At 39.8% G+C, this 13416-nt stretch overlaps 1 protein-coding gene across 5 annotated transcripts in view; it reads left to right on the top strand.

Moving 5' to 3' along the window:
- The window catches only part of CYFIP2 (cytoplasmic FMR1 interacting protein 2), a 91482-nt gene that overhangs the window by 2519 nt on the left and 75547 nt on the right, over nucleotides 1–13416 (top strand). For 3 of the 5 annotated variants that reach the window (XM_060240248.1, XM_060240247.1, XM_060240245.1), the window contains exons 4-8: nucleotides 640–741; nucleotides 3085–3266; nucleotides 3602–3698; nucleotides 4438–4566; nucleotides 5054–5158. In XM_060240248.1, coding sequence (XP_060096231.1) covers nucleotides 640–741; nucleotides 3085–3266; nucleotides 3602–3698; nucleotides 4438–4566; nucleotides 5054–5158 — 615 coding nt within the window. Of the gene's footprint in view, nucleotides 1–639; nucleotides 742–3084; nucleotides 3267–3601; nucleotides 3699–4437; nucleotides 4567–5053; nucleotides 5159–13416 lie in introns of those variants that run through there. The other 2 variants (XM_060240249.1, XM_060240250.1) reach the window with 2 other exon arrangements.

Genomic DNA, 13416 nt, shown 5'->3' with positions numbered 1-13416 from the left:
TACCCCAGGACCCCTTAGGGGAGTTCCAGAACCATGGGATGTGGGTATGCAGGCACTGCTTCCCTAACCAATGGAATCCATCTCCATTCCCAAACTGCCCAAAGCTGTGACATTTTTAAACAACGCATACATAACCTGTAGCAACCCGATAGCTGGGAGGGTGTGTGAGCAAGCTGCGGCCAACAGAGGTGGGAAATGGCACACGGCAGTCTTCCCTCTAAGCTGAGTTAGCGTGAGCTAGCTCACAGTTTTTTAGCCTCTGGCTCAAACATTTTTGTCTTAGCTCAGGAAAAATGGCCCCGGAGCAAACTAATTTATGCAGTAATTCACAACTTCAATGCCAGTAGCTCACAAATTAGAATTTTTGCTCACAAGACTCCACAGCTTAGAGGGAGTATTGGTGCATGGCACCTGGCTAAATAACTGAGAGTTGGGCAGGTAAGGCCCCCAGGCCACCCACCCCCTCCCTGTTCCAACCTGACATCCAGGATGTCCAGCCCTTAACCTTCCTGACCTTGCCATGCGACCACTCACCAGTGGCCACATGACTGCCTTGCCTGCTTCCCCCAAGCCCTGAGTCCACAAAAGTGGCAATGGGATAAGTCCCGGCCACATCATGTATGTGCTGTTGTCTTTCAGGTAAAGTGTAATGAACAACCAAACAGGGTTGAGATTTATGAGAAAACTGTGGAAGTCTTGGAACCAGAGGTCACAAAGCTCATGAAGTTCATGTATTTTCAGGTAAATATTGGATGAACTCCCTGTTCTCTATGCCTCAGGATGATCCTGGTTGCCCACCATGGTGAACAAACTTTATACTTCATAGTAAGGCTGAAAATGGCTTTGGTAAAGTACATTAAGGCTGCATAATGACGTATCTATATATCATGCCCTGTGCGCGGGATGGGGAGGAGACAGTTTTTATCCAGAAAATGGCATGGGCTAAATCCCCTCTCCGCTTTCAGTAATGCCTACCCCAATTCTTGCTCCTGTCTGTTGCTGTTGGTGGTTTAAAAATGTAGGAGATCCAGTTATGATCCAGTTCCATCATTTGGTCTAGCTGCAGCCTTAAACTTTTTATCTCAACCAACCAAGTTGTGTCTAAATTCTTACTTGATCTCAATTAGTAGAGGTGGCAGAAAGAACAAATGATAGTCAACGTATTAACATATGAAGTTGCCTTATACTGAATCAGACCAGGAATGTCAAACATAAGGCCTAGTCTAGTCCAGAAATGTCAAACATAACGTCTGTGGACCAGAACCAATCTCTGCAGGGCTGCTGTCTGTTCCATGAGCAACTGGCTCTCATCTGCTTCCTGCATCATATCACACTTTTGCCCAGCTCTGTCCTCACCTGCTTCCTGCTTTGCAAATGAGAGAAAGAAAGCCAAGCCTCCATTCCCTCAATTGCCAGAGTAGTCCTCTCCCCCCACCCTTTGAAGAGGAAGCAAGGGGGAAGGAAACAGCCAGAGAGAGAGATATGGAGTCCCATGGCAGTTTTAAGACCAACAAAGTTTTATTCCAGATACAAGCTTTTGTGTGCAAGCACAGTTCAGAGGCAGGGAGGGAGGGGTAGAGGGGAGAGTGAAAGAGAGAGAGAGATCACCTTTTCCAGTTCTAACAGATGGGATGGGAGGGAAGAAACCTAACAGCACAGCTTCCAGTCTTTATTAATGGAAAGGAGCAAGGGAGAGTGTGAGAGAGAGAGATCCTCCTGTCCAGTTCTAACAGATGTGTGTGTGGGGAGAAAGAAACCTAACAACACAGTTTGCAATCCATATTAATGGAAGGGAGCAAGAGTCCAGTAGCACCTTAACAACTAACAAAATTTGTGGCAGGGCATGAGCTTTCATGTGTCACTACTCACTTATTCAGATTTCCCTAGAATGTAAGTCCATCTGGCTTTATATCTTGAAGAGTGAAGTGATTTCACACACCAAATGACAATAGCAGGTATTACTCTGTTTTTAATGTTTTTAATTGTTTAAATATTCAATTATTTTATATTTGAAATTGTTTAAATTTTAAGTTTGATTAATTGTTGGAAGCCGCCCTGAGCCATTCGTGGGAAGGGCGGGATATAAATCCCAAATAAATAAATAAATAAATAAATAAATAAATAAATAAATAAATAAATAAATAAATAAATAAATAAGTATTGGTAATGAGAGAAGAAATATAGGTCACAATTCAGTCCAGGAGAATGCATTGTCTTGAGCTTTAGTAACAGTTGCACATCAGCAGTTTTTTTCTGGAATCTCCCCTTGAAATTCCTTTGTAAGAGAACCGCTACTCTTAGCAACTGAATGTACTTCTGGAAGATTCCTGCACCTTTTTTTTTAAATGATGTTTCTAATAGCAGTAGAAAGAGTAAGAGTCCAGTAGCACCTTAAAGACTAACAAAATCTGTGTTAGGGTATGTTCTTTCATGAGTCATTCCTCACTTCTTCAGACTTATTTCCATTTATGTTTTACATCCTCCTGCACTGAATTCTCTTAGACCAAATTGAGACCTAAGTTTCCTGTCTCATTACCAATGCTGATAGCTGTATGCCTGCTACTGTTTCTACGCGTATCACACCTAATCCAATCAAGCCTTCTGTAGCCATTTGGCATCTGAAATCATCTTTGTAAAGTTTATATCTCCAGTACCTCATGTTATGGCACACATGGCCCAGCCTGACAAAGTGACATTTATGTTAGATCTAGCCCTCGTAACAAATAATTTTGACATTTCTGGTCTAGTCAGACTGGCAGTGGCTCTCCAGGGAAGATCTTTCACATTACTCACTGTCTGATCCTTTTAGTTGGAGATGCAGGGGACTGAACCTCGGACCTTCTGCATGCTGAGCAGATACTCTACCACTGAGCCACAGCCCCTCCCCCATTTCTTTTGTCAACAAAGGCTCAGGCTGATGCAGGTGAATTTTTCTATCTCTGCCTGAACAAGAATCTAGAGAAAGAGAGAGGCTGGTACAGCTATGAGAGCCTAGTTGGAACACAACAACTGCTTGGTGAATCCTTTGCTATCTGCCCCCTGCCATCTCCCTGTCCTGTTATTGAAACTCTTGCTGTCTTTCAGCGAAAGGCCATTGAGCGATTCTGCAGTGAGGTGAAGCGCTTATGCCATGCAGAGAGAAGGAAAGACTTTGTTTCAGAAGCTTATCTGCTAACTCTGGGGAAGTTTATCAACATGTTTGCTGTCCTGGATGAGCTGAAGAACATGAAATGTAGTGTCAAAAATGACCACTCTGCCTACAAAAGGTGAAATGGATAAATGCCAGTGAATCTTTAGTCCTTCTATTACCAGGATGCTTTGAATCCTGGTTTGTGTGCTTTTTATAGACACTTAGAATAGTTGTGGAACACAATTTTCTGAATTGTTATTCTTTAGAAACCTATTTAGAGTGAAACAGCTGATATTAGAGTGAAATAAGATGATATTAACATTATGATAACATTAAGCTGATACTATACCATAATATTAGTATCAATTTATTATCTTTGCTTCATTCTGTTAATGTTATCAGATTGTATTCTCTAACCCTATACTAAGACTGTGATTCTCTTGACCAAATAAAATTTCTGTTGACTTTCAGAGCAGCCCAGTTTTTGAGGAAAATGGCTGATCCCCAGTCTATTCAAGAATCACAGAACCTCTCCATGTTTCTAGCAAATCACAATAGAATTACACAGGTTGGAGTCTTTTCTCCTTTCTTTACTGTATCTTCCATCTACTTTGCAATGAAGTACAATTTAAACTATGATTTTCCTCATAATTAGATGTATTTAGTACAGTATAGCCATGATCCAAGTTTATGGATATATAAGCTCATTTATCTGGCTTCCATTTCAGTGACAGCTCCTACCACAATTAAAGGAGTCACTAAATCCTTGCCTGTAATTCTGACAAGGAAAGAAGGAAAATCACTTATTTCTGTGCATTTGCTAAAAGGTTTCCTTGCATTGCCTATGCGAAAAGAAATTCTGTTTGGAATCCCAACTGGGCTGGGTTAAGGTGGGAAGTGTGTATGGATGGGCTTGGATGAGACAAATATCTGTGGGATATGTGGGAGTAGTTGCAAAGAGTGGGGCTAAGGATGGAGCGGTGTGCATCATTACTTTTGGAGGACCCCAGCTGCTATTGAGCATGGCTGTTTATGAATTGCCTGGTGCAATGAAACAGGTGTTCATGACATGTTCCTCTTAGTACTCACAATAGTAATGGGCAAACAGAACTAAGAACTATATTTCCACAGCAACAAAATATATTTTGAAGTGAAGAAGTAATATCTTGTATCAGGTCTGCAACTGTGAAGGGAAATGTTTCTGTTGTATGCAACATGTATTAATTGTCTTGAAAGGCCTTAAGCAATACTCATATTATTTGTATTTGAGTACTCAGTACTCATGTTTGTTTTTTGTTTGTTTGAAGTGCCTGCATCAACAGCTAGAAGTTATTCCTGGTTATGAAGAACTATTGGCTGATATTGTCAATATCTGTGTGGATTACTATGAAAACAAGATGTACTTGACACCCAGCGAAAAACACATGCTTTTAAAGGTAAGTTTCCTATTTTCAAAAGGTGCGTTCTCAGACTCACCCTTTCTTACTGTGATTCGTTTCTTCAAAATCAATATATTTATGACTCTTTTCCTCTAATTTTTTTCTTGCATCTTTCCTTTCCTCTGGATGTTACCAGATAAAAGAGACAACATACAGAACAATTTTATATTTCCCAGCCAATCTGGTGTTGAGAAATAGGGCTAAATTTGCTAGGGAACAGCCTGACCTTACATGTAAATTATCTGTTACTTTTTGTATGTGGGAGCCAAACATTTCATCTGAGATTCCCTAAGAAAATGTTTTCTTGTGTCATGGATCCATGTCCATCCTAACCAGCATCCCATCTTGAATACCATATTTCAATGGAACAAAGAAAATAATATCACCATAAATAATGGTAGAAATGTTAGCCTTACATTCTGTTTTGTACTTCTTTCAGGATCATAACATAGGTGATAATTTAATGGTTTCATTTTTCTTTTAGGTGATGGGTTTTGGTCTATATCTGATGGATGGAAATGTCAGTAATATTTATAAACTAGATGCCAAGAAGAGAATCAACCTCAGTAAAATTGATAAATTCTTCAAGGTCAGTATCTGGAGTTATTTCAGTTTAGAATGAGTTCCAGAAGTGTTTGGGACCACTGTGCTTGGTTGTCTGTCAAGGGATAAAATACAATATCTGAAGAACTGGTGTTCTGGGATCAAAGGCACAGTGGAAATATTCAGGGTCCGATACTACAGTGAGCAGGTGAGCTGTGTCTGGCTGAGCAGATGTCATAGTTTACATGGTAGGCTAATCTTGCTTAAGCTAGTTTCACCTCTTAATAGAATCACTATTTGCATATGTCCTGTTCTTTAACATCAATTTGCATCTGAATACTTGTGTTCCACTTTTACAGCAAGACCACAGTATAGATTGGCTCCACCTGGAACAGTGCTACAGAGGCTGCACTTACACCCTGATAGATTCTTTCTGTGGAATGTACCCAGTTCTGTGCAGGCTGTGATCTGATATGCTGAAAATTTATTTCCTAACTCTGTGGAAAATATTATATTTTCATTACTGCCAATGATTTGATTAGGGTGAAAGATGAATTTATTAACTGCTTTGGTAACATCATAATAATATGCTACACAGCTGAAAATTAATCACTGTGGACCATCATTGGTTCTGAAACCAAAATATCATGCTGGCACCAGTACTGAAAACAAAATTGTAGGATCATGTAGTGAACAAAATTACAGGATAATAGCAGTTAGAAGGGACTAGAAGCAAGACACCCACCAAGACCTATCTCTTTATGACTGTCCAATTCAATTTAGATCACAGTGCATGTCGCAAGTACATGGCAGATGCATTACAGAGAGGAGTGTGAAATAACATTTTTTAGCTGGCATTAGCATTTGAATCAAACCATGTAGTGCAGGGAAAGGCAATGATGAACAAAATCCAACTTTCCTCAGAATTATAGGTGCAAAAAATTTAGCAAAACTTTGGAAATCACCCAGATTTTCTGGAAGCTAAAGTGAAAGGAGGGAGAGATGGAGATCTGACTGTGCCAGTGAGAATATGAATACTGTTCTTGCCGGGATCTTCCATACTCACTTTATTCTCACTCCTTTTCCAGGCAGTGCTTCACTGAGAACTGATGGGTCTCTAGTCATATTGATTTGGGACTTCTTCCTTCATGAAGTGTCTGCTGGTTATAATTAGGTACTAAGAGAAGATGGCTTCGTTCCCTGTACACATGGGAAGAGACTGGAGGAGGGCAATGAGCTGTTCCCTCTTCTGAAGACTTGTGCTGTCCAGTCTTCTGAACTGTGTTGCCAGATATAAGCCATTCTTTTGCTTCTCAAATATGCCTTTTTGGGAGAGATAGTGTACAGAGCGATAGTCAGTTAGCAGGCAAGACTGTAATGTGAGATGTCCCTCACAATGAAAGATGCTTGAGATAGTTCTCATCTTTCCTGGTTCTCCTTTACTGCCTTATATAGTAGATTTCAAACATGATGATTGGCTTTCTGCAAACTATGCAAAAATGAATTATTTAAGAGGGCTTTTCTGTGCAGGTAATAAAGTTACACTGTACAAAGTGGTTCACAAACTTACCTGGGTAAATTATTAGAGACTGTGGTCTACACGGCTATATATAGCTTACTGTAAGTATCTGAAGATAGAATCAGGTGGATAGCTTTGTTGGTTTGAAGCAACAGAACAAAGTCAAGTCTGAGTCCAGTGGCACTTTTAAGACCCAGAATTAAATTTTGTTGGTCTTAAAGGTGCCACTGGACTCAAACTTTGTTCTGTAAATATCATGTTAATACTTACACTATCCTTCAGTTCTTTCTGGTGATTCCAGACTTCTAAAATCCTAATGCATTGGTTACTGAATATCCCATTTTGTTGATTGTATTGACTCACTATGTGTAATCTGACTAAAGTAGGCAGATTGTACTGACTCACTATGTGTAATCTGTTTAAAGTAAATAAATGACATCAAATTTAGGCTGGCATCATTATGATGTAGATTCATATTTTCAGGAAGTGCACTATAGAAATTTGCAGAGGACACACTGACCTCTTGAAACATACTTTTCTTCAGACACTATGAGCACCATGGGAAAGACACATTTTTGTTTTTCTGCTGGTTTCTTCATGATAAGCCACATTTCTGACATGGTGAATGTGTACTCAAAAGCCTTCATATAGACAGAGGTCATGTTGTATATTTGGGCAAAATCTTCCTTGCACACCTTCCAATGGTCACCACAGAGACATATAGGGAACAGATTCTTCTCAATGTTAGTATAATGCTATCAGCCAGGTGGTCTTGTTATTTTAGGTTAGAATGACAAATGTCTAAGAGACCTTAGGAAGGTGCTGTGGCTCCTCAAATGAAGAGCCTCTGCTTTGCATGCAGAATGTCCCAGATTCAATCCCTGGCATTTAATCTTCAGTTAAAAATGGAACAGACAGTAGGTGATGTGAAAGACCTTTCCCTAAGACCCTAGAGAGCCACTGCAAGTCTCAATAGACAGTATTGACCATGATGGACCTATGGTCTGATTCAGCATAAGGCAGCTTCATGTGTGATGTCTCTTGTGTGATTTTATTTAATGAAAGTAAGATTATGTAAAACTAGGAATAAGGCTCGTTGTGGAGAAAAAATACAATGGGCTCTAGAAAGCAGCTCTGGGTGAGTGCCCCCCCTTGCTGTTTTCGCACCCACCCAATTGAAGGCATTCACTCCTCCCCCCGCAAGGGGAGCTGATCTCAGCCATCTGGAGATCAGTTGTAATTTTGAGTGATCACCAGCCTTCACCTGGAGTTTGGCAACAGTGGTTCCACAGGAGGAAATGGCATATTCCTGTCTGAGGTCCCACCTCTCCTCAAACCCCACCCACTCCAAACCCCATCCCTTTAATCTCCAGGAATTTCCTAACCTGGAGTTGGCAACCCTATCTCCTTCCCCTTATCTGCCCCTCTGACTTCAGCTTTTTATCGCCTTCCCCCTCCCCACAGCCTCTAAATAGGAAAAGGACAGTCTTTCTCCACAGGGGGGGGGGCAAAGAAGTTTACATAATTCTCTGCTCCCCCTTTCGATCTGACCAACCACGTGAGGCAGATTAGACTGGAAGTCTGTGACTGGTTCGAAATCACCCAGTCAGCTTCCACAGCAAGAACCTGGGTCTGGCAGACCCTGCTCTGAAGCCCTAACTCCTATGCCATCCTCAAACTCCACCATGGAATCTCCAGGAATTTCCCACCAACCTGAAACTGGCAGCCATTGTCAGGACTGGCCCCAATGAGTTGTGCATCAGAGGCCTTTAGTGATACCTTTCAGACCAACAGTCCTTCCCAGGACTCCCCTCTTAACATAGCATTGTCTAAGGTGGTTGGGGAACTATGTGGCACAGATATTTACTGCCAACATTCAAAATATTAAAATGTTTACTGAAAAGAAAAAGTCTACATTTACCCTTTTAAACCAGCACCAGATCAGCAAAATGGAAACAAAAGAAACTTGGAGTAAACACATTCCTTTTTTTCCTCCTCTAGCACATACTCTAGTTGGATGTTGTGTGCAGAGTAGGCATAATAAGTCTTAGAAAGTTGCCAATTTAGCCTGTAGCCCTTTCCCTCACCGGAGAGATCTGCAGCTTCCTGACAGAGGCTGCCTGGTCTCCAAAATGGGCGCAGCCCAGCCAGAAGACTCCTCATTAAAGGGTCAGCACTCTCCACCACCTTTTTTCTCCCTTGACGGAATATATCCAAACTCTCCTTCCCACCCAGGAACTGGTCATCTTTTTTCGAGAGCACTCTGAGAAGAAAAGCCCCAGAGCATTTCTAGAATTCCCTGGTTTTGTCCTAACTCTCTAGTAAATGACTCCCTCCTCTGTGGTTAAGAAGGGGAGGGGTAGAGAGAGCAGTCTGCTGTAAGTGAGCTGTAAGCTGATTCCCTCCTGCAGAAAAAAACAGCCCCTTTTTAACAGTAAGTTCCAACAAAGGCATTTCACCACAGCTTAGTATTGTGCTTCTATTGCCCAGCCCCCTCCACCCAAGTGGTGGTTCCATTTTTCCCTACTTGTAACATTCTAGATGTATGTAGACCTTCCATCAGTTATGCACTAGTGAACCAAAATGATTTCATTAGCATTTAAACACGTATATGTGCAAGACTACAACCTGGCTAACTTCTGTACGATCAAATGGAACTCAGATTAGGAGTGACTGCAGTGAATAAAATATCCTTTTGATATTAACTTTGTGAAGTTAATATTTGTCAGGTACAGTTATTTCCACAGAGAATTTTCTCTATCAATTCCCTTCTATTAAACTTGAAATGGCCCTATTAATTCCTGTCTTTACTCAAACCCCATCCCCAGGGCAGTACATAAGAGTTTTAAAAACATGGTAAAAATGGCAACTAAAGCTGTATGGTGTGAAATCTTATTTACCCTACTCTAATTAATATAAGCCAGCTGAAACAGCAAAATCTTGCAGATTCAGGCAAGTATATTATTGCATTGTGGCACAGCCCGTAAATAGCACTGCCACCTCCAAACTCTGAGAGGAAAGTTGCAGGTGCGGCTTTTTGCATTATAGTGTGAAAAGAAAAACCAAAGCCACTCCTTCTTTAAGAGTGCACTATACAAAATGCCATGAATTCCCACTGTTTGCCCTCTCATTCTATCACAGTCTTCAGGCCTCTCAAGATCAAAACAGACAAGCCACTGGTAGATTTGCATCAGGGCTCCCAGACATCCTTTAATTATCAGGCCTATTTAGGGTCTGCAGAGGATATTTAATCCTTTCACTGCTGTAACATTTCATCATTTCTAACATACCCATTCTGTTTTAGCCACTTTAAGAAAAATGGTCAGCAGATTATCAGTGCCTGTATTTTTCCTGTTTTATTAAGTAGGGATGGTAATGAACTGAACCACAGAACAAAATTTGCCATGAACTTTTAAAGCTGTTCAGGGCAGTTTGTGAACAGAACAGAAAGCAGGGGTTTAAAGGGATTCCTTGCTGCTCAGCTATTTTGGACTGTCCTTTTTCGGACAGCCAAGAAAAACTGAGCAGTGGGGAGCAGGTTGCTCCCCATCATTCAGCTTTTTTTCGGACTTCGTGCAAATCTGGTGAAAGAGACTGTGTCCTTTACAATAGGGTTTGTGGGGTTTCAACCACAAACTGGTTTGTTTGTGAATGAAACTCTCAGTTTGATTCTTGGTTCAGTCATGAACTGATACAAACTGCATTTTTCCAGTTCATGCCCATCCGTATTATTAAGAGTTAACAAGATGTTATAAGCAAGATGGTGGTTACACAACAATGCAAGATCAAGCAAAGATATACTTAACTGTATCCCTCTTCTGAAGAATTCAAAAACCTCAAGGCTTGCTTCACTATTTGGAAATTAACAGCCACAGAACCTTTATTGGCATAACCAGGGCTTTTTTTTGGTAGAAAAAGCCCAGCAGGAACTCATTTGCATATTAGGCAACACCCCCTGACATCACCACTGTTTCACATAGGGCTTTTCTGTAGAAAAAGCCCAGCAGGAACTCATTTACATACTAGACCACAACCCTTGACACTAAGCCAGCTGGAACTGCATTCCGGCTAAAAAAAAAAGCCCTAGGCATAACAATAATCAAGGAAACAAGAAAAGGGGTGTTTAATTGAACATTCTAAACAGACTCCTCCTCCTATAAGCACAGTAAAGGAAGTTTGCAACCACTTCGATGGTTTCAGCCTTATTTGAGGCTAGTAAATTCACTATCTTGCTTTCATCAGATTTACCCTCCAGGGATTGCAATATAGGATCCAGATAAGATGCACGTAAATCACAGTAGAATCTACAGGATAAAAGTACATAGTCTGTTCCTTCAATTTCCTTCAGCTCACAGGGACATAGCCTATCAGAGAGAGGTATTTTTTTAACCCTCCCATATAACACGGCAGAAGGAAGCATATTAAAATGGGCCAACATAAACGCCCTTCGAATATAGGGGTCAATCAAACAAGAAAAATACTCTGTAAGTGAACCACTAAAAGGAATCCCCCAATGCATGCGAGAGCAATGCCCAGAAGCAAGACTTTTAAGGTCTTGAATCTCCATGTCAATTAATCTGTTTAATCATGACAAAAGCATGCTTCTCTGAAAAAAGGGTCTATTTGGAAGTTGCTGAGATCCAGCTACATGCAAGCACCAGCACCTGGCTGTGGGATGCTTATCCACAGGCAGGTGGTTTTCTGCCTTCAATTGTGCACTAATTGGAATCTGGGATAACATTTGTTGTTCAGTCGCACAGTCGAGATGGCATTCTGCAATGATATCCACACCATATAATGGTCTTCTGGGTCTAACGTTTTTATTGATTTTCCAGAAAAGAAAAAGGGAAAGGGAGAGTGGAGATAGAAAGTTAAAGTTACAATTGGCAGTACAATTATAATCCAGTCTGCATGATAATAAATCTTTCAGAAAAAATGTCTTTGACAAATTCTTTTTCATTTTACACCATATCTTCATAATCTATATAAAATATTGTACAGATTGTAAATTATCATTTAAACTCTCTGTCTATCTATGTTGGATTACCTTTCTACTATTTAGTATATAATGTAAGAGATAAAAATAAAAGTTCACACCAGTATGTCTTAAGTATCTAACCACACATATAGCTTCTCCCAATATTTCCTTGCTTCTTCCTTAGATTTCCCAGACCACAACTGGGATAAATAGTCTGCCTCTGCCATTTCCAAAATTTTCCCGATCAAGTCCGATCTCATGGGGATTCCTTGCAGTTTCCATTTCTGTGCCAGTAAGATTCTAGCTGCTGTATTAATATGAGCTATTAAATGTCTCATCTCTTTTGTATAGTTGCTGGGATATAGTCAATACAAATAGTTCTGGTTTAAATTGAATCTGTGTCTTCAAAATTTTCTGTAGAAGTTTATGCACCATCTTCCAATAGTCTTTCACTACCTCACAGGTCCACCACATATGATAAAACTACCTCACGTGTTTTGTACATTTCCAACATTTATTGGACATATTAGAATACATTTTAGAAAGTTTCTGGGGAGTTACATACCACCTATAAAACATCTTGTACAAGTTTTCTTTAAAGGCTACTGACTTAGTTAATTTAATATTAGATTTCCATACCATCTCCCATTCATCTAACATGATATTATGGCCCACATTCTTAGCCCACTGGACCATGCAATCTTTTACGATGTTGTCTTGCATTTTCATCTGTAATAGATATGAATACAATTTTGAAATCAGTTTCTCTTGAGGGCCCAAGGAGATTTTATCAAATGGTTGTTGTTCTGTGTTTTGTCTTTGGCATATCTAGATTCTATCTGTGTTCTCATCCACCAGCTCATTCTGATGTCGATATCCTCTAGTTCTTCCTTTGTTTTCAGATTATTATCTTTTTTTCAGCAATTCTTCATATTTATAAGCCTGATTTGGTTTTAAAAGATTAGGAGGTGTAAACACTTCCACTGGAGACACCCATCTTGGGATCTTCTGATAAGTTCTGGATTTTAACCATATCCAAGTATGGTACAAAGATTTCTGGAACCAATGATTTTTAAAATAAGAATGTCCTTCTAGTTTTTGATACCATAGATACGCATGCCAGCCTAGAGTGAGTTCATGCCCCTCCAACAATAACTGTCTCCTATCATTCGATAGTACCCAATCTCTCACCCAGGAGAGTACAGAAGCTCTATAATACAATTTCCAGTCTGGAAGACCCAAGCCTGGTCTCATTTTAGAATCTTGTAGTGTTTTTAATTTCATTCTTGTTTTTTTCTTTCGCCAGATAAACTCAGAAACCATTTTATTCAATTCTTGAAAAAACACATTAGTTAAGAACACTGGAATAGTTTGAAATAAAAATAGCAATCCTGGTAAAATGTTCATTTTTATCGAAGCTATTCGTCCCATTAATGATATATTCATTGTCATTTTTCCAAGTCCTTTTTAATCTCTTTAAAGAGTTTATCGTAATTATCCATCTTTAAGTTGCTACATTTGTTTGAAATGCATATGCCCAAGTATTTCACTTTCTTTTCATAAGAAAATCCTGATTTTTGTTAGAGATGAATTTGTTTTACTGTCATATTCTTAGCCAGGAATTTGGTTTTGCCGTAATTTATCTTCAAACCTGCCCAGTGGCCAAACTGGTTAATTTTATTTGTCAAGTGATTGATTGAGTCTAGTGGTTGTTCTAATATAAAAACCAGATCATCCGCAAACGCTCTCAGTTTATATTGTTCACCCTTGATCAATGCCCCCTTGATAGTTGGGTCCTCTCTTATCT

Source organism: Heteronotia binoei, chromosome 5, assembly GCF_032191835.1.
Source record: "Heteronotia binoei isolate CCM8104 ecotype False Entrance Well chromosome 5, APGP_CSIRO_Hbin_v1, whole genome shotgun sequence".
Lineage (NCBI taxonomy): Eukaryota > Metazoa > Chordata > Lepidosauria > Squamata > Gekkonidae > Heteronotia > Heteronotia binoei.
This window is presented reverse-complemented; position numbering and strand designations above follow the sequence as displayed.